General features: G+C 44.5%; 1 protein-coding gene across 2 annotated transcripts; it reads right to left on the minus strand.

Annotated features, from left to right (window-relative positions):
* Positions 1 to 2,617: 2,617 nt before the first annotated feature.
* On the minus strand, positions 2,618 to 25,597 carry zfand4 (zinc finger, AN1-type domain 4). Of its 2 annotated transcripts, none has more exons than XM_079513373.1 (13): positions 25,512 to 25,597; positions 21,693 to 22,038; positions 19,775 to 19,850; positions 19,537 to 19,604; positions 18,711 to 18,957; positions 17,722 to 17,866; positions 16,343 to 16,784; positions 15,056 to 15,457; positions 14,590 to 14,800; positions 13,648 to 13,801; positions 13,358 to 13,412; positions 7,802 to 7,922; positions 2,618 to 5,314 (listed from the first exon to the last, which is right to left on the minus strand). In XM_079513373.1, the coding sequence occupies exons 2-13, from the start codon at positions 21,877 to 21,879 to the stop codon at positions 5,179 to 5,181; spliced, it is 2,244 nt and encodes a 747-aa protein (XP_079369499.1). In that variant the 5' UTR covers positions 21,880 to 22,038; positions 25,512 to 25,597; the 3' UTR covers positions 2,618 to 5,178. The 2 variants fall into 2 exon arrangements, with proteins under 2 accessions (XP_079369499.1, XP_079369498.1); XM_079513372.1 differs by lacking the exon at positions 25,512 to 25,597 and adding an exon at positions 25,219 to 25,452.
* Between the last annotated feature and the right edge of the window lie 116 nt (positions 25,598 to 25,713).

Raw genomic sequence — 25,713 nt, forward strand, 5'->3', positions numbered from 1 at the left:
TGAAGGCCATTCATTAATTCCACCGTTTAATTCCCTTTTCTGACAGCACAATTTGATCAGTGTATGTGTGTACGCGTGCGTGCGTGTATGTGTGTGCGCGTGTGTATGTGCGTGGGCGTGTGTGCGTGTGCATGTGTGTGTGCACGTGCTTGTGTGCGTGCGTGCGTGCTACCTGCCATCATTCCTGCTTGGATGAAGGAGTCAGTGAGTCAATCCGCTGGTACTTGATGGTCCAAGGTCCCAATGTTCCACTCAGCAGAGCGTGACACACATGATCTACTACAACACTTCACCACAGGAGAGTGGAGAGCAACACATTACATGATTATACTTACACACAGCAGTGGAGGGTAACCAGTGGTGGAAAAAACACTCAATGTTTTACTTCAAGTAAAAATATCAATACTGCAATATAGAAATACTCTGTTACAAGTAAAAGTCTAGAATTCGTAGAATGCACTTGAGTAAAAGTGCAAAAATGGTAAATGGTGCATTTACTGTATATAGCGCCTTTACATAGATATAGTGTACATTACATTCACCCATTCACACACACATTCATACACGATGGCGGAGGAAACCATGCAAGGCACCAACACCGGGAGCAATTATAATAAGGTCTCAAGGACACTTGGACACCAACTCTGGGGGTAGCCAGGGATCGAACTAGGGGGAGCCTCACAGTTCCCATCTATCCGGCTGCTCTACTGGCTGTAATAAGGTCTCAAGGACACTTGGACACCAACTCTGGGGGTAGCCACTAGCCAGGGATCGAACTAGGGGGAGCCTCACAGTTCCCATCTACACCAACTCTGGGGGTAGCCAGGGATCGAACTAGGGGGAGCCTCACAGTTCCCATCTATCCGGCTGCTCTACTGGCTGTAATGAAATAACTCTGGGGGTAGCCAGGGATCGAACTAGGGGGAGCCTCACAGTTCCCATCTATCCGGCTGCTCTACTGGCTGTGGACACCAACTCTGGGGGTAGCCAGGGATCGAACTAGGGGGAGCCTCACAGTTCCCATCTATCCGGCTGCTCTACTGGCTGTGGACACCAACTCTGGGGGTAGCCAGGGATCGAACTAGGGGGAGCCTCACAGTTCCCATCTATCCGGCTGCTCTACTGGCTGTGGACACCAACTCTGGGGGTAGCCAGGGATCGAACTAGGGGGAGCCTCACAGTTCCCATCTATCCGGCTGCTCTACTGGCTGTGGACACCAACTCTGGGGGTAGCCAGGGATCGAACTAGGGGGAGCCTCACAGTTCCCATAATCCCATCTATCCGGCTGCTCTACTGGCTGTAATGAAATATGGCCTCAGTGACAGAACATTTATCGGCATATGCATATTTGATAACCATGACATGATTAATCTGCTAGGGACGTCATAGATCCACTGTTCTCACTGTATGTATTTCTCTGTGTGTGTCTTGAAAGTGTGAGAACGAGTGATTTAGAAGGCGTTTGTAGAATTGGCCTCAGGCCTCAATGGGTTGGAACAATGAGGTTGAGAAGCAGCAGTGTTTCAGCAGCATAGTGTAGATCACTACAGCAGAATCTCATTACATGGATGAAATCCGGAGAAGAAAAGTATTAAAATTAAAATCCACACACACACTGACATGACCCAAGTTGTGTGTGTGTGGAATGGGAACAAGTGGTTAAAACACAGATTCATTATCCTTTTAGAGCAAAGAAACAGGGTATACAGTAATGTATGTTCTGAATTTAACCACAATAACCATTTCAAACCTATATATTGTAGTGCACAAGCTCCCAACACTGTGTGTTATGAGCTTGTAGATCTGCCATTCATACATTTCATATCACTTGTCACAAAAACCTGTGTTATACTTACAAGCTTTAGTCTCAGCAACTCTCGTGTCAATTTACAATTTAGGCATTTAGCAGACGCTCTTAATCCAAAGCAACTAATGCTGCATTCACATGGAATCAGGCAAGCGGGTGAGACGGCAAACCGGACATCATTTTAGTGGACGGGAGCAGGACGGTAAACGTTAGAGGACGGCCCGGCAGCCAGAACTGGCGACGGTAAACGGCAGAAGGCATCAATGTTAAAATATTTAATCTTTTTACCGTTCCCTGCCATCCAGCAGGTTTTGCCGTTCGCCGTCTACCGCTTGCGGGATTCCATGTGAATGCAGCATTACAGGAAACACCACAAGGTGTTTCTTTGCATCAAATGCAAAAAATGAATAGTCACCAAGGATCATAATTAAACTAAGAACAGTAAAATATCTGTACAATGAAACTATGTATAACTATAACTAAATATACACAATGTAGAATGCCATGTCTCCATAAAATATGATATGTACTGTAAATGACATATTTTAGCCTTTGTATACGCCTTCAAGGTCGTTGAGGCTAGGGCAAGTGCTACAGGCTAAGGTGGAGTCTGAAGAGGTGAGTTTTCAGACTATACGGCGGAAGGTCTCGCAACCGTCATTGACAGACATTGATGAGACAAGCAGCTAACATTTTAGCAGGCTTTGAAAGACTATCAAGTTGCATGGAGGGGGCTTCCTCAAAGAGAAAAAAAAAAAAAACATGAAAAGAATGTAGTTTGAAAATGTTCAAAAGTAAAGTGACATGAATGGAAAGACAAACTTAATTTATTAGATCAAACCTCAATAGATTATTACGACACTTTAAAGGTTTTTTTTTGCAACAAGAGCTGTGCATTAAAAAAAGAAAAGAATAAAATACAAAACCACCGTACTGTAGAAATAACAGCATAACCTTACACCATAAACGTCGCTGTCGGGCACAAACCTTGTATCTTCCATATTTCATTTTTTTGTTTCACGTTGCGTTTTGTCATGAATTTAATGTTCAGCATGACAAAAACTACAGGTCCTCCGGATCTAACAGCTCACGTGTCGCAATGCAAATCAAACTGGTCAAGTCTCTCTGGAGATTATAAATTCTGAATTACAATGGGTCGATTGGAACAGAGGCTCTTGTTTTTCCCCCTAATTTCCCGAAAAGTTAAATGCTTTTGGGACAGTACAAGGTGTCCAGACGACAGCGACCATAAGCCCTCGCATGGTCCTAGCAAAAATCACTTCAAAGACAACCATCACAGCCGACATACATACAGAACACACCTACACACATTGCATACGTAGTTATTTCAAAACTGACCTTGAAGTTAAATAAATCTGTTCAGAGTATATATATATATATAAATCATAAATAAACCGTGTAATGTATTTTTTCCCGCATAAAGATTATTATTATTATAACAGTGATGCCAGTATATATATGAGTGTGTGTGTGTGTGTGTGTGTGTGTGTGCCCGTGTAAAGGCCAATTTATGCTTTGAGCGACAATTGTCTGGAAGTATGAAAAGTTGCACACCGTGATCGATAGCGAGGATGCACCACGAGTCGAGGCTACATCCACTTCCCTTGTTTAATTACGTTTCGTGGCAACGCTGTCGCTACAGCCAGAACAGAACGCTCAAAACTCGTAAAGTTGTGAGACGTGCAGTGTGACGTGTTGTGAGACGTGTTGTGAGATGTGTAGTGAGACGTGTTGTGAGATGCGCAGTGAGACGTGTTGTGAGATGCGCAGTGAGACGTGTTATGAGATGCGCAGTGAGACGTGTTGTGAGATGCGCAGTGAGACGTGTTGTGAGATGCGCAGTGAGACGTGTTGTGAGATGCGCAGTGAGACGTGTTGTGAGATGCGCAGTGAGACGTGTTGTGAGATGCGCAGTGTGACATGTGGGTCGACACTTTGCTGCTCATAGCGTGAATTGGCCTTAAGAAGCAAACACGGGCTCGAGGAAGAGGTGCTCGTTATAAAAATCTCGACGAAAAGACGTCGTAAACACTTCATAACAAAAGACCAAAAAATAAGAGATAACCCCCCCCCTCCCCCAAAGAAAATAAAATAAATGGAAGGACAAACATTTATATAAATATGAGAATTCTAAAGTGCATCTCTCAAAGACTTGTCGCATGAAAAAGTGAACTGCAGTCCTAATGAAACATTTAAAATAAAAATAAGTGACAAAACAAACAAAAGTAAAACGTAAGTTTTAAAACGTGCAATTAAGACATAATCTTCTTCAACATTATTATGTACATGCACACATACAAGGTTTATTTTTCATTTTTTTGCTATGGGAAGAGATCACGGTAGCCGCAAAACCGTAGTTAACCCATTCTGGACGCGAACCCCTCTTGCTTTTTTTAGTACTTTAGCTATTGAAAAATAGCAGATCTACAAGCTCATAGTGCGGCACTCGGTGCTGCGCTACGAGCTTGTAGATCTTCACAAATCTTTCAATATATATTCTTTCAGAGCGAACGTTTTTAACTCAAATATTTGCTTCTGGGGGGTACCTGGAAAAACATATTTTCAGATGGGGGTCCGCGGCCAAATACAGATTATTCTGGGGGTCCTTGACAAGAAATATTTTGAGAACCGCTGACATAGAAACATTTTCAGAAAACCTTTAGGATATAGAAGGCATTTGTAGAACCGTCCTCAGGTCTAAATGGGTTAAGAGTTTTTCACATTGTCCAGAGAGGTAAAGGCTACTTGGGCCGTTTCTGCATTTGTAGATCTCTTGTTGTCGGTTTCACACTTGGCTTTTCAGAGTATATATACGTTTATGAATTAAAAGTTTTATAAGCAAACTTGGGTGATTAAAAAAAAAGCACACAGCGGTGAATAAAAGTCATCTTTCATATACGTTCACTTCACTCGTGAAGTTTTTTTTGCTTTTTTTCTGTCAGGTTGTAGATCGGAGACTGAGGTCTGTGTGGAGTCTGATATCGCTGCTTCTCAACGTCCGGTCCGGGGGACCATCAGGGGGTCCAAAGCGATGGGTCTGTAACTCCAAGAGTACAGATAGAACCAACAGTGAAACCCTTTACCGATTTGTAATTCAAGAGTGTACATTGAATATAACCAAAATGGAACCCTTGCGGGCCTTTAACTATTGAGAGCGTGAATATGGACCCTCGCGTGTCCATTTGGTTCCATTTGCACGCTCTGAGTTAAATAAGGATGATTTTACAGTGTAGATGACTGAGATTTTGGGAAGTTTGGGGGTGCTGATGGTGGGGTTAGATTTTGGGCAGTTTGGGGGTGCTGATGGTGGGGTTAGATTTTGGGCAGTTTGGGGGTGCTGATGGTGGGGTTAGATTTTGGGCAGTTTGGGGGTGCTGATGGTGGGGTTGCTCTCCTGGAGGAAGCGGCGCCCTGCGCTCTTGTAGTCGTAGGTGCAGTCGTGGGTCTCTGCGTAGCGGTGCGTAGCACAGAAGTTGTGGCTGCACCTGAGGAAATGTAGCAGGAACACATTCTGGTTATTATTGCATGCAGGAAAATGTATTTTTTTCTCCCTCCTTTAACACATTCCATCCGTCGGACGTCTGGAAACGTCATAGGGATTCCAATCGAGGGATGCATTGGACGTGTGTACACGTCCTAGCGCATCCTCAATGATACCAGTCGTCTCTCGGCCACTGTACTTCGCGCTCTACGGTCATATTAGCTTACCGTTGACTTAGCTGTTAGCGCGGCAGAAAGAATGCCTCGTCTCTCCTAATTCAGGGAGCTCTCCGTGGTTTTGATCTTATGGATATACTAGCGCTTCATTTCTGCTCCTCATCCGCCTCTCCCTCAGAATATGAACGCTTTTTGGAGCTTCTGGCGAGGGGGGGGGTTTCAGAGTAAAAGCGGCCATTTCTTTCCGGCACCCCAGAGCTCCTATTTTGAAGGAATCCCGAGAATGATTGTGTTAAAGTGGAACACTTCAGTATAAAAGCTCCCTGCTGGCCTGGGCCATGGCTCAGTGGTCCAGGCACCTTGGCTGGTAATCCAGTCTGGCAGTGTGCCGCGGGTTCGACTCCCGATCCCGACGGCCTTTACTGCATGTCTTCCCCCCACTGTCTGTCCCTCCATACAAAATATAAAATAAAGGCGAAAGCCACAAAAACAAAACATTAAAAAAAAGAAAAAACATTAAAAAAAGAAAAAGCTCCCTGCTTCTGTCAGGCACCACAGCGAGGACTTTAGTGGCACAAAAAGTGAAAACCTTTTTCTGCCCAATTTAGTCGTTAATATGACTAGATACGTTATGGCAATTAATTCCCTCTCACACAAACATTTCTGTGTGGCGTCACTGCTATATATACACAGTACGTGTCATAAAGATATATTGGGCGCATTCGGAAATAGCGCACCGAGCGCTATTTTTGACACATTGACAGAGAACCAATTGTGAAAGGAAATTGTCCTCTCCGGCAATTTTGGTCATGCCCTGTGTTACTGCAGGAAAACACTGGCCTTTAACACACACATATATGGTCAATGGCTGTCATTATATCAACTGGATTCATACTTTATGATGTCAGGGCGAATGACAAATGAAGCCCAGAGGGTAGAGTGGCTGCAAGGCAGAAAGGTTAATGCTGTGCAGTGTGCACACTAGCAGCTTCAAACAGGCTACACGTCAATTTCCATGGAAGGCAGTGACATGAAAGTAATACAAAATGATACCCGACACTTGACGCTGTGTGATGAACTATAACAAATAATGCTTAGCTGGCTTTACAAAAATGGCAGTAATCCAAAGACAAAGTGAAGCATGCTTCAAGGACAACTTTAGTTTTTTTCAACCAAGGTTCATGTTTTAGGTTGTTATTAGAGAAAGTAAAAGATGAGTGTTAATTCTTTTTTATTTTTTACATTTGCTGCTTTTTTTCGTTTTAGGGATTTTAGCTGTTTTTGACAGGTAGTTGGGTCATAGTCATGGTAATCAAAAAAGTTATTTATTTATTTAATTATGAAGACACTAAAATGGTGCAATTGTAAGGGGCTTTTAACATGGGATCCAATGTGATGACGTAGGTTAGACACTATGGATGGCACGCTGTTTTGGTTCTCTCCGACGCGGTGGGAGGGATTTTTCAGAGTAGTGGCCACTAGTCCGCTCCGACTTCACACAGCATTGAACAGGCTGTATAGAGCCTTATTTTCGAATATTATCACAACTTTGTCATCATTAAACTGAGACAAAGTAGATGCCAGCGTGATACTATAGCTATGACGCGGAATAGGGCTCTCTCTCTCATTCGTGACCGCAGTTCCTAACTGCTGGCGATTAAAATGATGAATCCAGCAGCAAGCGGCCAGCTGTACAGTGAATTCAAGTTGACGCATTTAAATTAACAGTTGCACACAGTTGCATCAGGCCTTACTGAGGGAGGGATCCCCCAAAGGGAGAGGCAAGTGTCACAAACTGACAAAAGTGATGGCGGGCGAAGCTTTGATCAGGCTAACAACACTTGACAGCTATGAGACAACGAGTGAACGGCGGCTAACGTTTGGAAAATGAACCAAGCGATGACAGGGGAGAGCCCACTGGCACTTAAAGGTAGTCTACTAAAGTTTTTGGTTGAAAAAAGAAAACGTTTTTTGCGGAAAAAGTTAAAAGCTCTATATTGTGATAGACTATCACAATATAGAGCTTTTAACTTTTTCGGGGACACTGATCAAACACTATCAGATAGAGTGTTTGATCAGTGTCTCTCAAGCTGTTTAATACACAGTAAAATACCGGTACATTTTCAGGTGGGTTGCCAGTTACATTCCAATCATGGTCGAGAAACCATTCATCAGCTTCAACTTTAGTTGCATTATTTGTAAAGCCTTTCTCTGAATGTTTAGATTCAGTAAAAGGCTACTGCGTTGAGTTAACTGCACCCACAGCTGGTGGCCACGCCGGTCTTTAAAAGGCTACTATATGTGAAGTGAGTTACCTGCACTCATAGCTGGTGGCCAGGCCGGTCTTTTTACCACAGAGGAAGCAATGCTTGAAGCTCTTCTTCTTTGCGCCCATGGGAGCAGCCTTGACTGGAGGTAGGTGGTAGGTTGGAGTGCCTGCGAAAACACACACGTTTCATTTACACTTCAGACACGCCGTGATCACGGCAATACATGTTACGCGCCGCTGATATCTCACAAAATGGCCGGCTTAATGGCAGTTTTACTGGGTTCCATTTGAAAGGGTCTTAAAGAAAAAAACAACGTTTTTGGCACCGCTCCCTATCTGCTCTGATCATTATGTTCACGGCTCATAAACCAGTTGTTTGCGACAGTAGCGCACGGTCGGCCTCTCCACACGCCACTGTGATCTGGTGGTACATGGATGCAGTGGTGGGGGACTGGGGAGTAACTACACACATAACGTACTCAAGAACTGTACTCAAGCACGTTTTTAACTCAAATCTTTGCTTCTGGGGGGGTCCCTGGAACAACATATTTTCCGATGGGGGTCAGTGGCCAATGAAATATAATTTTTGGGGTCCTTGACATGAAATATTGAGCACCACTGAAACTGTCAGGATTTAGAAGATTTTCTTTCAGGTGGGTTGGAACATTTTGATGCCAGTGTTTTTAAAATCACACTTACTTGTAATAAGAGTGTCTTTATATTGTAATGGTGTGTATTTCAATTGGGGGAAATTGTGTTATTATATTATTATATATTTATTTGCTTCTTTTACTGAAATAAAACAAATCTGAATATTTCTTCCTCCAGTGCGATCAAGTACAGTCCTGTACATCGTCACTGTCGGGCAGTACACGCTCAAACACGTCACATCTTGTAGAACTGCTATTTTTGAATTTGAATTCTGAAAGTAACCGTTTTGGATATGCTTGGTTTTCACCGGACATCAACGACATGGATGTATGCGTGTGTGTGTGTGTGTGTGTGCGCGTGCGTGCGTATGGTATGTATGTATGTATGTATGTATGTATGTATGTATGTATGTATGTATGTATGTATGTGTGCATGTGTTCTGGTTGGGTGTAAATGTATGTATGTATGTGTGTGTGTGTCCTGGCTGGCTTTATGGAGCGTGCCGACGGGATGGGGGAATACTTGAGCAGATAAAAAGGGAACTTGCAAAGGCAGCGGGGCATGGGATTGGATGTGGTTTCGGGGCATGGGATTGGATGTGGTTTGGGAGTTTCGGACGTGTGGCTGTGTCCTCTGTAATGCGTTTAGTCTAGATGGAAAAGGGGGTCCGCGCGCATAGGGTGGATTTCTTTTCCACAACCTGTTTTTTCTTAATCCTTGAATGGTCTATTTTAAGATTCTGCCAGTTTGCGAAAAACAGCCTATGCCACCCTATGCGCACAGACCCGGGACCCCCCTTTCCATCTAGACTAGTTGTGATAGATGTGCGTGCGCGCACAACACACACTTACACACCCCCTCACTAAGCAAACACAAACACTCAACTACTACAATGGACATGACCACAGCTGCAACCATCAATTACCTTCTTAGCCATTATTCTATTGATTACCGTTTCAATCAATCTTGTAATCAAGAACAGGTTTTTTTTTTTAGAATATATCAATATTGGTTTTCATATATCAACGAATCCATAGAGGTCAGAGCACAACCAGTCGGCCACATTTTTCACTTTGCATGTTATGTAGAGACAGCACCAGAATTGCATTGTATGTAGTCATAGCACTTTATAGTATATGTATAGTATAGCATAGTATATATGTATAGTTTATATGTATAGTTTCATTATATAGATATTCCACTGTTACGTTCTTAGCTTACGCATGTTTCATGATAACTACTTATTTATGTATGTGATGTGATCTGGGCTCCCTCAGAGTTAGTGTCGAAGTGTCCTTGAGCAAGACACTGAACCCCAATTGCTCCTGATGTGCTGGTTGATGCCTTGCATGGTTTCCGCCGCCATTGGTGTATGAATGTGTGTGTGAATGGGTGAATTGATGCACAATCTATGTAAAGCGCCTTGGATAAAGGCGCTATATAAATGCACCATTTACCATTTATGTATTGCCATGCTTTTGTTCTTGCTTAATGTAAATCACTCTGGATTAAGCGTCTGCTAAATGCCTAAATTTAAATTGAAATTAGCACACGTATTCCCACTAGGAAGAAATTCACATAATCTTTTTTAGCGCCACCAGGAGGCCATTTTTTTAACTCATTCTCTACACATTTTGTCCAAACAATCACGCAAATCGGTATACATCTATAGTCATGCGATCAAGACGAACCCGTCAGATCTTTCATATTTCATCCTGATTGGCAAGAACATCATCAACATGAATCACTCAACTTCTACAGATTCCACTCACTTCTATAATGACTCAATTTCGAACATTACTGGCCCACAATAACCTACCAGACCTGACCTGGACCGGAGCTGACCTGTGCGTCTCCAAGTGAGCTCTTTCTCTAGTTATATGCCGTTTTACTACTACTACTCTGCTATCTCTTATTCTCTTCTCACACAAAATACACAATGATGTGAGAATAACTAATTCCACCCACTTATTTACGCGTCTAAACCTGTGATGTGACAACAAAGCTGCTACTAATTAAGCTTTAAACCATTTAGGACGGGAACGCGTCTGTGTCGCTTTAGCTTTTAACCACTTTAACCATTATTTTAAACTTTAGCTGTTGAAAAATAGCAGATCTACAAGCTCATAGCGCGGCACCGAGTGCCGCGCTACGAACTTGTAGGTCTGCTATTTTTGAAATATCGTGAAAATGTATGCAGATCTTATGCAGAATATATATTCTTTTACAGCAAATGTTTTTAACTCAAATATTTGCTTATGGGGGTCCCTGAAACAAAATATTTTCAGATGGGGATCCACGGCCAAATACATCGTCGTGAAATAGTTTGAGAACCACCGACATAGAAACATAGGTTTTTCAGAAAACTGTCACGATTTTAGAAGACATTTTGTAGAATATGGTCTCAGTCCTAAATGGGTTAAAAAGGGAAGAGTGTGGCGTCTTCTGTGAACGTTCAATTATCACGTTAAATGCTTAAAACCTTGGGGGAAGTGTGCTCTGCTGTACTAGTGAGTGCTCATCTGCTCAAACATGCATTGCTTCCCATCTGTGAGAGGCGTGTCGTGTTCCGTTGCACTCATATCTTCTAACCTCTGGTAAACTGTCGTATTTTTTCCTCAGAACATGTATTTTCAGCTCCACTGCTCATAAAAATCAGCACTCGTGGAATACCACCGCCCCTGACCGAAGGCTTTCATTCTCCTCAAAAGGCCTCAAGGCAAGAAAACAGCTAGTCATCTGCTGGCACTTAAAACCATGTTTAACTTTGGTAGAACCAGGGTTTATGTGCTGCAGCTAACTGGCCACGGCAGAACGTTCTACCATGACGATCAATAATATCTGGACATACGTTGATGTTAGTTCTCTAGAGACTCTTGGCCAATCCACTTTGTTTGCAGCCGTTTGGTGTTGAAAGCCTCATATTGAGATCTTTATCGCCATTCAATGAGAGTGAATGGAACCACTACTTTTGGATCCTGGGGCATGTTATGTTATGTCCGGGTAGTTCAGTTGATAGAGCACTCTGCCTTTGGCTCCCAAGGTTCTGGGTTTGATCACGGGCGCCAACTCACCGTTAGCACCGTATGAGTGTCACGGCTTTTTTGCACCGTAAATAAGTCATGGTTCGGGTGGTGATATACATTAGAGTTCTCATTTTCTGCCCGAACCCGACCGGGCCGGGCCGAGCCTCGGGCACTGTGATTTTCCGCGATTTCTTCTTTTTCTCCTTTTTTCAAGAATGTTATTATAATAAAAATAGCAATTCTGTTATTTGTGTAATATGTAGGCTATAGCCTACAAGTATGTATTTATTATAAAGAGGGCTGCATGCGCTATCGGCGATTCACTTAATTGTGACAGGAGGAAGACGGAGGAGTGGAGGCGGGGGGCTTGGATTACTGACTGCGCGCAGGCATGAGCAGAGAGAAGTGAACGGTGGGGTGGTTGTTTATGCCACTGGCTGGCCTCTGGTTTGCGGCGCACCAAATGAGCTTCAGTTCATGTGCTAAAGGGCGACTGTGGCTCAGGAGGTAGAGCAGGTCGTCCAATGATCCATGGGTCGGTGGTTCGAATCCCGGCTCCTCCTGTCTACATGTCGAAGTGTCCTTGGGCAAGACACTGAACCCCAAATTGCTCCGGATGTGCTGGTTGGTACCTTGCATGGATTCCGCCGCAATCGGTGTATGAATGTGTGTGTGAATGGGTGAATGTAATGCACAATCTATGTAAAGCGCCTTGGATAAAGGCGCTATATAAATGCACCATTTACCATTTACTAAATGTTTTATAAATCAATCGGATTATCACACGATAGCTGATTCAGCTATCGTGTGATAATAGTGGTTTGTAAACTTTGTAGGCTATGTTTGCGCTGGCCATGCATTAAAGTGGCGTTCTTTTTTTTTCTTTTTGTCAGGCTTTATCGGGCTTCGGGCCTAACATTATGGTATTTTTTAGGGTCGGGCCAAGCTTCGGGCTGACCCAGTTAGGGCCGGGCCGGGCCGGGCTTCAAATTTCGGGCCCGATGAGAAATCAAGCGGTCTTACGCTAAGGAAACAGGAGAGAGGCTCCTGCCCCTATGGGCCTCATGGCTCGGCAAGGCTTACTTATTCTTGGGTGCTGATGGTAGCCGGTGGAAGGTGTTGCGCTTCACCTCAGCAATCCATCTCCAAGGGAGATGATATCTTATCCCTTATCTGCCGATACCAACAATAATGCTCTGATGAGCCAAATGGAAATGAAATGAAATGAAATGAAATGAAATCTATATTTACCCAGGGTATCTGGGCTAAGCTCAAGAACTTGTTTCCAGCCAGGCCCTGCTCATAGAACACATTTCATCGTAGTGGTTGATGCCTTGTTCAAGGGCATTTCAGCGGTGGTAATTTTAACGTGTCGGACGGCTGATTCGAACTGGGAACCTTCCGGTATCTAGACCGCGCCGCTATCCGTTCGGCCACCGCTGCCACGGCTGAAGTTTACATCCATACTGAAGGGACAGTGGGATGTTGTGACTTAAGGAATTTACCGTTCTGAATAACAAACCAAGCACTTTTCTTGGCTCTGTTTATGGAACATCATCAACACCAGCCTCCTCCTGGAATTGCAAAGTAGTGCAACAAATATTAGCATATGGCAATAAACTTAAAACTCTGTACCGCTTGCTTATGGGCTTGCTGTTGGTATGAAACTGCCTGTCTTTCTTTGTTAAGGTACCTCAAATACGACATTCAGCATTCATGCCGTTTTCTGGACGTTTTAAACAAAAGTCAAGCCAAATCCCGCTAGGGACAGACTGAAAGAGGAAGCGCAATATGAACTAACTTTGGGGTCCAGAAAACCATCTAATATTTATTTGCTTATCTTAATTCTCTCTCTCTCTGTGGGTGTGTGGATGTGTGTGTGTGTGTGTGTGTGTGTGTGTGTGTGTGTGTGTGTGTGCACTCACCCAGTCTCCTTATTGAAGTGGATGGTCCCCCGGCTGATCCCAGGCTGTTGGAGGCCTGACAACACAACACCACAACGTCACAATGATTATTTTTTTCCGTCTCTCTCTCTCTCTTATTAATGTCAACAGGCAATTCTACAAATGCCTTGTGACGACCCTCTCCTACCCTGCCTAACATGGCTGCTCCTAGAAGCTGATTGGCACAACCCGTTTCAACTCATTTAAAGCCAGCATTGTTTACGCTTTCCTGGCTTAAATGGGTGGAGTGAAGATGAAGCCGTGCTACTCACCATGTAAGCAGCCGCTCCTCTGTGCAAGGGAGACATCTGTGTGATGAGGTCCTCCTGGAGATGGTGGATGGAGGAGGAGGAGGAGGAGGGGATACCCGGTCCCGAGGCACTGGGCAGCGCCAAGCCCATTCTGAGGCCTTCCTCTCCAACAGCCCTGGGGGGGGGGGGGGAAGATAGGCCTGACAGTTAGTATATAGAATCGACCCGTTGCAATCATTTGGCGCATTTGCTAACGTTTTTTTTTTTGACAATCGTCACAATGGTTTCCATTTATCTATATGAATGACTGTTGAACAATTGTGAAAATATTTTTGAAAGTAAAATGACGTGTTTTGGCCATAGTACATCATGTATTGTGATCGTTGGTACAGGTCATTGAGTCATTTCTTTGTATATTCATGGGTTGCAAATGTAGTCCTACACTAGCTCTGGTCCATAGCCCTAATGCCCTTTGCTGCCATTGCATTAAGGCTATGGGACCGTTCTCTTTCCTGGCTCGCATGAAACGCAAACCAGCCTCTCCTCTGTTAATAAAAATAACATTTCACCTACTCACAAATACAAAGGCGGCTTGTGTTATTAGAAAGACTACTTTTCTTAGTGGACGCACTCTGAGCCCCCCACCACACGTATAAAATGCACTTTTTGGCCAGAAAGGGATTTTATTTTCACTGGGGAAAAATACTCCACTGCGCCCTCTACCGATATTTCCAAGAGAAAAATCTCATAGACAAGACCTTTCCTTTCGTATGAAGGACATTCCGTACAATCAGACATTTCTGTTTGGATGTATGGGCTGTCAAGGCCAGAAGGTAGTTTTTTGCCACTCAGTAAGTAGGCGTTCCCGCATAACTTCCGGGTATGATGATGATGTCAGTGTCACACGCGTAGCCTCCATTGTGGAGCTAAATGTCACGCCGGTGACGGACGGGCGGTCTTTACCTGGCGGAGGCAAGCGAGGCGAGGAGCTGGGCGTTGCTGAGTGTCCCCAGCGGCTCCTTGCAGGCCTGGTTGGCCATCTTGGTGATGCCCCGGGCCTCGCTCTTGCAGATGACCTCCGACCTCTTGCCCGGCGACTCCACCTTGACGCAGCGGAGTCGAGCGGGCCGAGGAGGCGAGGTGGTCGGGGCGGGCGGGCGTGGGGAGACGTTGCCTGGATTTAAAGGAGTGACCAACGGTTAACATTTTTACTCAGCGATAAAATCGATTGTGTAGTAATAAATCGATAATTTAATAGAATAATAGATTTAATAATAAATCCCTATTTTGGGTCATGTAGTTCTAAAGGTTTCCAAAATGTGCTAATGTGAGCGAAGTGACATTTTCAGATCGGCGGAACGCAGCGAATCAGGCTGGAACCCAGGCTCATGGGAAATGTTAATCCATAGAAATAATAACGAAACACTACCTGGACTGAGCAGCGTCGTCGGGGGGTGTTGTGCTTGGATGTGTGACCGCGCTGCGGGGGACGAAGGGGTGAAGTCCAAGTGATGATGATGATGATGATAGAGCCCCCTGCTGGCCAGACACGGCGATGCGCAGGAGGGCAGTGGAGACGGGGCCCCGATGCCCAGGGTGTACGTGCTGAGCAGGGAGGGGGGGGCCGGGGTCTCCGACCCAGGGGCCGCATGCAGGGGCCCCCCTTCCTCCTCCTCCTCCTCAGCCTGCATGGTGCAAACGTCCAGGTTCAGATGGTCCGAGAGCAGGTCCTGGAACAGCGGGGGTCCGTGGGAGGAGGAGGAGGATTCCTCCAGCAGCCCCAACGCCAGCGCCTCGCCGCCGCCTCGGGACTCGGCCACGTCGAAGGGCCCTGCGAGTCACAATTCAGGCTTTTAACACGGCGGTTCTTCTCACATGTCAACACGATGAACCTAGCATCGGTCTAAACTCTAAAACCACGATGAACCTAGCATCGGTCTAAACTCTAAAACCACGATGAACCTAGCATCGGTCTAAACTCTAAAACCAAGATGAACCTAGCATCGGTCTAAACTCTAAAACCACGATGAACCTAGCATCGGTCTAAACTCTAAAACCACGATGAACCTAGCATCGGTCTAAACTCTAAAACCACGGTTTCCCCAAACGTTTTTTGGCTCCCGATCCGATTACAATCATTTGAAAATGACGTGAGGATCGGCCCTGATTTCCGATCACATGACCGGATCGGGGCAACCCTAGTCCTAGCCTCGGAAACCCAGACGTTTTTATTTCCAGGGAGAAAAAAAAAGTCTGGGTCCGAGTCCACTTCAATTCGGCATAGAGTAGCACAAACATCACTCACTCTCTGCTGATTTCTGATCGTCTGCACCTTTGTGAAATTGACACACACACATATACACACACACACTCCTCTCTCTCTCTGTCACTCTAATTAATCAGTCTCGCTGCCTATGCCATAAAAAGCATAGGTGAGTTCCAGGCTACCCTAGTCCTGACTCCTGAGTAAATATCCCCTAATTGCAAATCACAATTGTAATCGCAATGTGACACGTTGTGTTGTGAGCTTGTAGATCGGCTATGTTGTTTAGATCTGATGCTGGTGATGAGGCCACTGGTTCCCAAACTTTTTATATTTATAACTTTTTATTCATTATTATTTGAGCATTTGAGACGAATAACAGTCCACCACCACCAGCATGAGATCTAAAAAAACATTCTGCACATTCCTGGTGGAGGACAGAAACAAACCAACCTTCATGCTGCCCCCTGGCGACCAGGGGAGGAAGCTGCGGGTACACGCAGTCCCTCATCAGCCTGGTGGCTCCGCCCACGTCCAGGCGGGACACTTTGGGAGGGGGCCGGGCCACAGGAGGACACGCCTCATCCCACGACGGCTCCTCCTCCTGCAGCATGTAACAGGAGGAGGAGGAGGCGGAGGAGAAGGAGGGCGGGGCTCGCCTGGAGACGGACAGGTGAGTCGAGGAGGGAGGCTCTACGACGGGCTCGTGGTGGTGGTCCCTGATTGGAGGTAGTTGAGTGCTTGAGCTCGAGTGGCGCGACTGGTTGACCAATGGGAGGGCGCGGAAGAGGCGGTGGTGGTGGTGACGGCCGCCGGGAGGGGGCGGGCCCAACGAGCCGCCACAGGGGTGTGAGTTGACCGGGGGGCGTGGCTTCAACTTAGCAGATTTCTTGGGCTGAGAGAGAGAGAGAGAAAGAGAGAGAAAAATGAACAGAAGTCTAAATGCACAGAAGTCTGGATTACTATACTATATACGCCACGGCTCTGCAACCTTTTTGACAAGTGTCATGTTTTTATTTTCTAGTTAGTCAGTGTGCCATATCAACATAACATTTTGTCATGACATAAAATGTAATCATGATAGATTTTCCAACAACCCTTTTAGTTCCTTCATCTTTTGACATATATTCTTTCACTTCAGGACATTGGAATAATTATACCACATCACCTATATCCCAGACTCCCTCCCCAGTCAGTTTGAATGTATGTAGAATTATGTGCAGGATGTAATTTGCATACAGATGTGAGTTATGGGGGCTTCATTGAATTTACTACTAATTTATACATTTTTATTTTTATATTTATGTATATTCTAAAAGAAAAATACTTTCTCTCACACATATGCCAGTGCCTGTGGCAATGTTGGCAGGCGTGCCTAAGGTTGTCTACCCCTGCTATACACAGCTCACTGCGTCACTTAGTGAGATTGTAGATTTGTCTTTTTAAGGGACCAAGCACTTCCCAAAGGGACTTCTTTGCGAAACTCGGAAGCATGGTAGAGGGCCATGCCAAACAGTGACGATGAAAAGTGATGAAAGTGACGGAAAGTGATAAAGTGACGGAAAATGATCACTTTCCGTCACTTTTCATCACTGATGAAAGTGACGAAAAGTGATGAAGTCACTTTTTGTCATGACGTGACGTGGAACATGACGTGGAACAAATCTCGCTTTCAAAACACGCTTTCCAATCTCGCTTTAAAAACTTGATTGATCGATGAGGCGACATCGACGATTTATCGAACCCGGAAGTAGACCGTTCTTCCGGGTGCTTCAAAACGCCACTGAGCAACTGGTTCAGTCTCTATCCTTTTAATACTCTATGGCCAGTACCTTCTTGTTGAGGTTCATGTCCTCCATCTTGGCTTTGAGCAGCTTCATCTTACTCATGGTGATGTTGTTCTCCAGGCTGTGCTGGGCGGCTGCAGACGAGTCCCCGTCATCGTCCTCCGCGTACACGTTATACATCGAGCTGCCACTGCCAACAAAAAGAAAGGCAGTCTTAGGCTACGGTCACACCTAACTTTGTTTATGCCTACAACAGGTATATGGCCGTCTTTCTACAAAGGTTTTCCATGGGAACGGAGCGCAGATCGGTGACCATTATAATACAGCATAGCACTAAATTGTATATATGCATATATAAACTTTTATTTGCAGACACTATAGGTCTGCAAATAAATAGTTTCATTATATAGATATTCCACCGTTACGTTCTTACCATACGTATGATTCATGATAAAACATATGATTTATTGACATGTTTTTTGTTCTTGCTTAATGTAAATCGCTCTGGATTAAGAGCGTCTGCTAAATGCCTAAATTGTTAATTGTACAGCACAAGCTCCATGCGCTATCCGCCCATCTATACCAGAAAGCACACCGGCTGGGCCAGGCTACCCACCCCTCTATACCAGAAAGCAGGCCGGCTGGGCCAGGCTACCCACCCCTCTATACCAGAAAGCATGCCGGCTGGGCCAGGCTACCCGCCCCTCTATACCAGAAAGCATGCCGGCTGGGCCAGGCTACCCACCCCTCTATACCAGAAAGCATGCCGGCTGGGCCAGGCTACCCGCCCCTCTATACCAGAAAGCAAGCCGGCTGGGCCAGGCTACCCGCCCCTCTATACCAGAAAGCATGCCGGCTGGGCCAGGCTACCTACCCCTCTATACCAGAAAGCATGCCGGCTGGGCCAGGCTACCCGCCCCTCTATACCAGAAAGCAAGCCGGCTGGGCCAGGCTACCCGCCCCTCTATACCAGAAAGCATGCCGGCTGGGCCAGGCTACCACTAGAACAACCGCAACTGTGAAGGCTTACTTACCTCAAGGACTGGGAGAGAGGGGTGAGGGTTCCGTCTCCACGGTCGACCACGCGGAAGAAGTTGAGCTGGTCTCCGTCGCGGTACACCAGGAAGGTGACCTGCTTGTTGGGGAGGGTCTTCTCCCAGCCCCCTTCCTCCCTGAAGGTGGTCTGCTTGTTGGGGAGGCTCTTCTCCCAGCCCCCCTCCTCCCTGCTGCTGCTCCCCTCCATCAGCTCACTCACATCTTTGATGGGCTCCTCCACGGTCACTGACGGCACACACCAAACACCACGTTACTAGGGTTGGGATCCGTTAGGATTTTAACTGGTCAACTGTACAGAATTAGTTACCTGTTGCCAAGGTCTTTTTGAGATCGCTTGCATTTAGGTTTTTTTACTAAATATTGGCCAAAACACGGCTAACCTAGGACTCTCCACAACGGCGACGGGCATGTCACATATCATATCATATATGTCATATTACATAATCGCCTAATTATTATTTGAGATAAATTGCAATTATTTTTGCATAATCGTTAATCATTGCTATGTCGAAAATTGTCCATACGTTTTGAGATTTGTTTCAAAATATAGCAGAAATTGCAGATCTACAAGCTTACAACACTTTGTGACGTGTTGTAAGCTTTTTGAACTTTTCTTTGGAGAATTTTTTTTAAAAATTTGTCAGTGATGTCTTTAAGGTATTTGTCATATCTGCTCTGCGCAATTTGTGATTATGAAGCCTAAAAGGCTACGTTCCAATGTTCAATGTCACAATTACTCGTCAACGTAAAGTTGTAATGGTGAGAGCCCTAATATAAGGGTCAGTAGTGGAGGTGAGTTTATACCTCTCCTGGTGTTGATGGGGCCTCCCCTCATTGCCAAGACTAGCTTCAATGTGCAGCCCTCTGCAATGCTGCAACACACACACACACACACACACACACACACACACACACACACACACACACACACACACACACACACCAATTGCTGTTTTCATTAAACTGGCGAACGTAACCTGTAATCGTGAACACAGTGAAAACAGAATTGTTAACAGAATAAATAAAGTGGTGAAGGTCACACCTGTAATCGTGAAGACAGTACTCATCATCCAGCTCCAGATTGTTCCAAATCAGGTGTTGCTGGGCAACAGGGATACCTTTAGAGACACAAACAGATGAAAGGAAAACTAAATGTTCAGACAGAGTTCCATTATCACATAGATCAGTGGTTCTGAAACATTTTCATCTCAAGGACATCCAAATAAATATGTATTTGGCCACAGTCCCCCGCCCCCACACCCTCCATCTGAAACTATTTCATACCAGAGATTTATTTTTGTTTTTAAAAGCTTTGTTGTTTTTAAATAAATTGTTCGAAGGTTATCACAATTTTCCAAATGCTTTCGAAAATAGTCAAGCTATTTACAAGCTAGCAAAGTGTTGCATCGCGACACATTGTGAGCTTGTAGATAGTTAGATAGAGTATAAAACATGGTTAACGATGGAGTGCCGTGATTTCTCTCTTTTTTCTGTGTTTATGAGGTGACCCCTTGGTGTAGTTGTTATATGCAATTGAGCACCGAAGTCCTGACGTCACTTTCAGTAGAGGGCACCAACACACAGGTTTATAGGTTTTTTATTTGTATTGAAATCTCCATAGGGCGATTTTATGTCGCTTCATATAAGAACTGTGTTTGAAAAATAAACCGATCACCCCAGCCTTTTCACTCATATGGATATGAAGCATCGACTGAAGGTGGAAATGTACAAATATACCCAAAGAGTAACAAAATAAGCGTTAGAAACGAGCCAAACAACCCAGAGACTACATTTCCGGGTAGGCTGCTTCTGCCCGCAGCCCGTCGCACAACAGAAACTGAACGTTAATTACGTTTATTTTTATTTTATTGATATATAATGTATCGTGGTTAGTACGAGTCGAGTCACCACCAGCTGAGCTTACGTCAACGAGGAATCTCAGGAACGCAATATGTTGACAGCTGGGCGTGACGTATATGCTCAGCGACATTGCAATCATATGTAGTTTCAAGGCTTTTGCGGTCACATTAATTCCATTTTCTCTAGAAACTGGCTGTATCAAATATGAATGGACATCATTAACGACGCACAGCCACTCCCCTGACAGAAACGCCGGGGTGGTCGGTTTATTTTTCAAACACAGTTCTTATATGAAGCGACATAAAATCGCCCTATGGAGATTTCAATACAAATAAAAAACCTATAAACCTGTGTGTTGGTGCCCTCTACTGAAAGTGACGTCAGACTTCGGTGCTCTATGATGTCTTCCCTTTGTATTTAGGGTTTCTTCCTGGAGGCTGAAGCCTTGAGGCTCTTGACTGTCCTCCGAGGTGGATATAGCTATGCTGGATAGTCTGATGCGAGGTTACTCCGTAGTGGGAAATAAATAATACAAGTACGGTATGATACAAGAGAACTGTAACTTATTTTTGTAGAAGAGGCAAACTAATATTGTTAATGCATTTGCTTTGATGGAATAATTGATTGAACACACGTGTACGTTGTACTATGATTTGATTTGGGTGGTGTGTACTTCTAAATAAAGTGTTAGTGTTAGGTCAATTATTTATTCAGCATTTGAGGAAAGTCTCTTATCACCGCAGCGTGATGTCATGTTGTAGTTTTCAGTGGTCACCTTATCACCTACACCTGGAGTATGAATAGGTTTAACAATAATTTAAACTCTTGGGAGTGTAAAATGAAACCAAATGGACCTGTATGGGTCCATTTGGTTTCATTTTACACTCTCAAGAGTTAAAGATCTATAAGGGTCCGTTTGGTTACCAACTCTCCAACTCTCCACCTGGAACACCACTCAAGGACCACACTTGCGGTCCCCGGGCTACTGGTTCAAAACCACAGGACTATATCGCTAATTTTAATTAATCGTTTTTTTATTTATTAACTGCTGCACCCCTAGAAGACGTTGGTTTTCAAGTGTTGGTTTTGTTTGTTTTTACCTTCCAGTCTCTGGATCTTGGCCTTGACGGAGACGACGGCCTCGAAGGGCGACACGCGCAGCTGGAAGCAGGTTCCCGTCAGCGTCTCTATGAACAGCTCCATGGTCTCATAGAAGGGCAGCCTGTACTGGAAGGTCCCCATGCTGTCGTCGTCGTCGTAGAACGGTGGCTCCTTCCTGTCGGCCATCTTGGTGGAACGTGGGGGGGGGGGGGGAGGATTTCAGGTGCGAGGAGGAGCTGGGGGTCCGTCCCGGGAGCAGGGGGTGGTGGCGGGGAGGAGGGGGGACACCGGGAGCTGATCGCTGCCCTCGCAGCGGCCAGGCATCGTGGACAATGACCACCACAGCTGCGGATAATAAGAGAGCGAGGCGAAAACACAAATAAATCGTTTTACACACTTCTATGCGGTTATGTCAGACAGCGCTGTTCAGTTACCTCCAGATTTACATGCATTGGGCTACGGACCCCCATTTAATGGTGTTTCTAACTCTCAGACCCCAATTTATATTGTAAAACCAATGTTTATTTAACTCTGAGAGTGCACAAATGGAACCAACTGGAACCATTAGGGTCCATTTGGTTCCATTTGTACTCTCTCAAGAGTTTACAGAACTATGAGGTTCTGTAAACATTTGGTTCCTAACTATCCATTTAGCTGGGGACCGACTCAAGGACCCCTGGGGGTCCATGGACCCCACTTTGAGAACCACTGATCCTTCCCTGGCCTGAAAAACATTGAAGTTACACACATACTGTATATTAAACATCAAAGTCAAACACAAAGTTTGGATGTGTGTTTGGTTTATGTCTCTCTAGCAACAAAGCTTCTTGGCAATAACTTTTTATACCGTCGGAAAGCCGGATTATTTCCCCCTTTGAATGGTGCCCTATTTGTAAGGAACACACACACACACACACACGCACACAGTAGGTAAAGGTACAGAGTATTTCCTTGACAACACAAACAGAATTGTGTTGTGCAACTAAAAGCGTTGCCTGCCAACCAGGGCCAGGCTCTAATGAACATTTCCGCAGTGCACACACACACACACACACGAAAGAAAGACAGACACACAAAGTGACACACACAATCCCTGACAGGTGAACCTATCCGAAATTGTTTCCACGCTCAGTAAATTCATTGGCATGATCGACTGATCGTATGACAAAAGGGTACATATGTGCAACCTTTTGTCATGAAACATTCAGCAGGTCATATTAAAGGGAAACTTCACCCTTTTTGCAAAAATATATATGTTAACTAGAACTGCACTCTGTCGAGTGCCTACTTGCTTGTTGCACACAAGTAGGCTGCAGAGCGTGCAAGTACTGTAGACCGCTACAAACTTTCAAATCTCAGCCTCTCTGTGAAAGAACGTTTGCAATATTGAATTATTAGGTTTAGCTATTTGCTACGTACCTTGCTTTTGGAGGGAAAAAAGTAGTATTTTGAAGTATGGTAATGATTACTTATGCCTGTTATGGCAGGGGTGTCAGATTACATACATGTATACATAGGGGCATTACCTTTAGTCCACCCGACACTGAAACATGTCATCGTAACGTCACCATCGATAACCAATTATACCCTGGCATTGGTACATATATTCATCACGACATATGCTCATATGTCTATATATAATGTATATGTCTATATGTATGTATATGTAATTTCTGAGTTGATTAGTGGTATACTGTGGTTACTCGGGTGGTTTGATGCATATGTCCCTTTAACCACCCGACACTGAAACATATCATCATTATGTCACCATCGTAAACCAATTATACCCTGGCATTGGTACATATCTTCATCACGTCATGGGACATACGCTTCGTAGCATGACGGAAAACATACCTGCACGGTCTGCTTCCGTATGTCCCGTGCCAGCATATGACGTCATATCATATGCTGCTAAGGGACATTGGTACATATCTTCATCACATCATGGGACATACGCCTCGTAGCATGACGGAAAACATACCTGCGCGGTCTGCTTCAGTATGTACCGTGCCAGCATATGACGTCATATCATATGCTGCTAAGGGACATACGCATCATAGCACCTGACTGATAACATTACTTGCACGCTCTGCTTGTGCAAGTAATGACGTTTAGAAGATTAAGAACACTTTCCTGGGGGTCTGTGTGTGTGTAATATGTGGTTTAAGAAATCCAGCCTGAATCAGATCTGAGCCACATCCAGATTGGAATCTGATTTGTGCAAATGAGTCATGTGACCATTTAAACCAATCGGATTTCAATCTTGATGTGGCACAGATCTGATTCAGGCTAGATTTGTCTGCCAGTGTAAATGGGGCCTTAGTCTTCTACACAGCATTATTTTTGCAAAAAGAAAGGTGAAGTGTCACTTTAAGGCTCTCTGGCCAACATTCAGGTTGATCAGGTGTGCTGGTAGTCGCAATTTGCAACACTAGAGTTTTAACGTTTAATACAAGCAGATCTGAAATTCCAGTTTGATCAATGGGCTGTCAATGGAGGGTATTGCAACTCTAGATTAAACCCAATATTAAAACAAATCTAGTGTTGCAAATTGCGGCTAGCATGTTGGCACAGAAAAGTGTGTCCCGACAATAATTATAAATGCATTTCATCATATATTTTTATTAGGAATATATGCATGGCCATATTTTGGAGGTGGGGATGGCTTATTTCTGAGTTAAATGGTTGATGATAGTTAGGAACCAAATGGACTCAGGTCTGTGTAAGTACACAAATGGACCCAGGTAGGCAGGTACCAGACAGACCACTGGATTCTTATTATGTACTACATTGGGGTACCAGAGATAATAGAAATGGTATATGAATGGGGGGTGCGTGGCCTGATGCATGCATGCCAAACTGGGTGTCCTTGAAATGAAGGTTTGAGAACGATCCATTGGCTTATTTTGCTGAAGCCTGGTTGTGTTTGCACTTTGCAGACAGGGCCGGTCTTATAACAAAGACTGTTGTTCATTGTGAGAACTTAATTCTGCCTGGGCTCGCCTCGATCGCCGTACAACAAAGTAACAAACCCGCAACGTATAAAGGCCAACTGGCCACAATCAGCAACCGTTTCTTCCCCAATTCCAGGCTTGGACATCAAACCAACCGGTTACAGTAACAACGGGAGAACTTCGTGAATGAATGGAGCTTCTAGCTAGCACACCTCTCTTAGCATGCTACAATCATAACGGTCACGTCAACAAATGCCATAATAAAATATTGCGGGTCTGTTTGTTCCATGAAGTCTCAAACCTATAAATATATACTGTTCAAACCAAGCAGGCACTCCTATATTAAGCATACACACAATGACAAAGCTAGCTGAAAATGCTAAATCTGCAAGCTAATGTTATAGATTCAAGATTGCTTTATTTGTCATTTGTTTCTCATGCAAGCAGCCTACAGGAAAAAAGCAAAACTACATTATGTTTCTCCTAGTTAAAAGACAGGATAGATTCATACAAGAGTAAAATGCAAAACAATACTCTTAGTATGTTAGCCAGCAACTCAAACAATGGCTACCTTTGCTGGGTTGGCTGTGGCTAGTAGCTAGCTATAGCCTGATTCCCCCCGTCCTTTAAACTCCTGCTTTTTAACGTTTGTTGTCGAAGGAATAATAATGCGCGAGGAAAGCGAGCTCCATTATTTCTACCGTGTTTTACACGCTAATAATAACGTTAAGGACGCCAGGTTGTTAAATGTTATGAAGCCGGTGAATGATTGAGATGTCTTTTAAGGTGTTTGTTGTTTGTAGAAGTCATCATCACACCTGTCAAACAAAACAACCAGGAGGAGGTTAGAAAAAAAAAGAAAACCTTTGTGACGCCTCTTGATTGACGGGGAAAAGGGCCAATCTGCGTCGTCGCATGCGAGGAAGGGAGTCCCGTGTTGACCAATGAGCATTGGCTGTGGTGGGCGGGACATTAGGGGTTTCTCTGCTTTATTGTAAATAATAATAAATAATAATAATAAAAACACAATTAATACATGTATGAAGTCATCAGTCTGTCACGCCTC

Source organism: Electrona antarctica (genome assembly GCF_951216825.1).
Source record: "Electrona antarctica genome assembly, chromosome: 10".
In the NCBI taxonomy this organism is placed as follows: domain Eukaryota; kingdom Metazoa; phylum Chordata; class Actinopteri; order Myctophiformes; family Myctophidae; genus Electrona; species Electrona antarctica.

Bases quoted from the DNA above. Each gene is read 5' to 3' on its own strand.
- zfand4 (XM_079513373.1), bottom strand. From the start codon at position 21,879: ATGGCCGACAGGAAGGAGCCACCGTTCTACGACGACGACGACAGCATG. The intron at 19,605-19,774 runs GTGTGACCTTCA...TGTGTGTTGCAG, and splicing joins TACTGTCTTCACGATTACAG to CATTGCAGAGGGCTGCACAT. The intron at 16,785-17,721 runs GTACTGGCCATA...TCTCTCTCTCAG, and splicing joins ACATGAACCTCAACAAGAAG to CCCAAGAAATCTGCTAAGTT.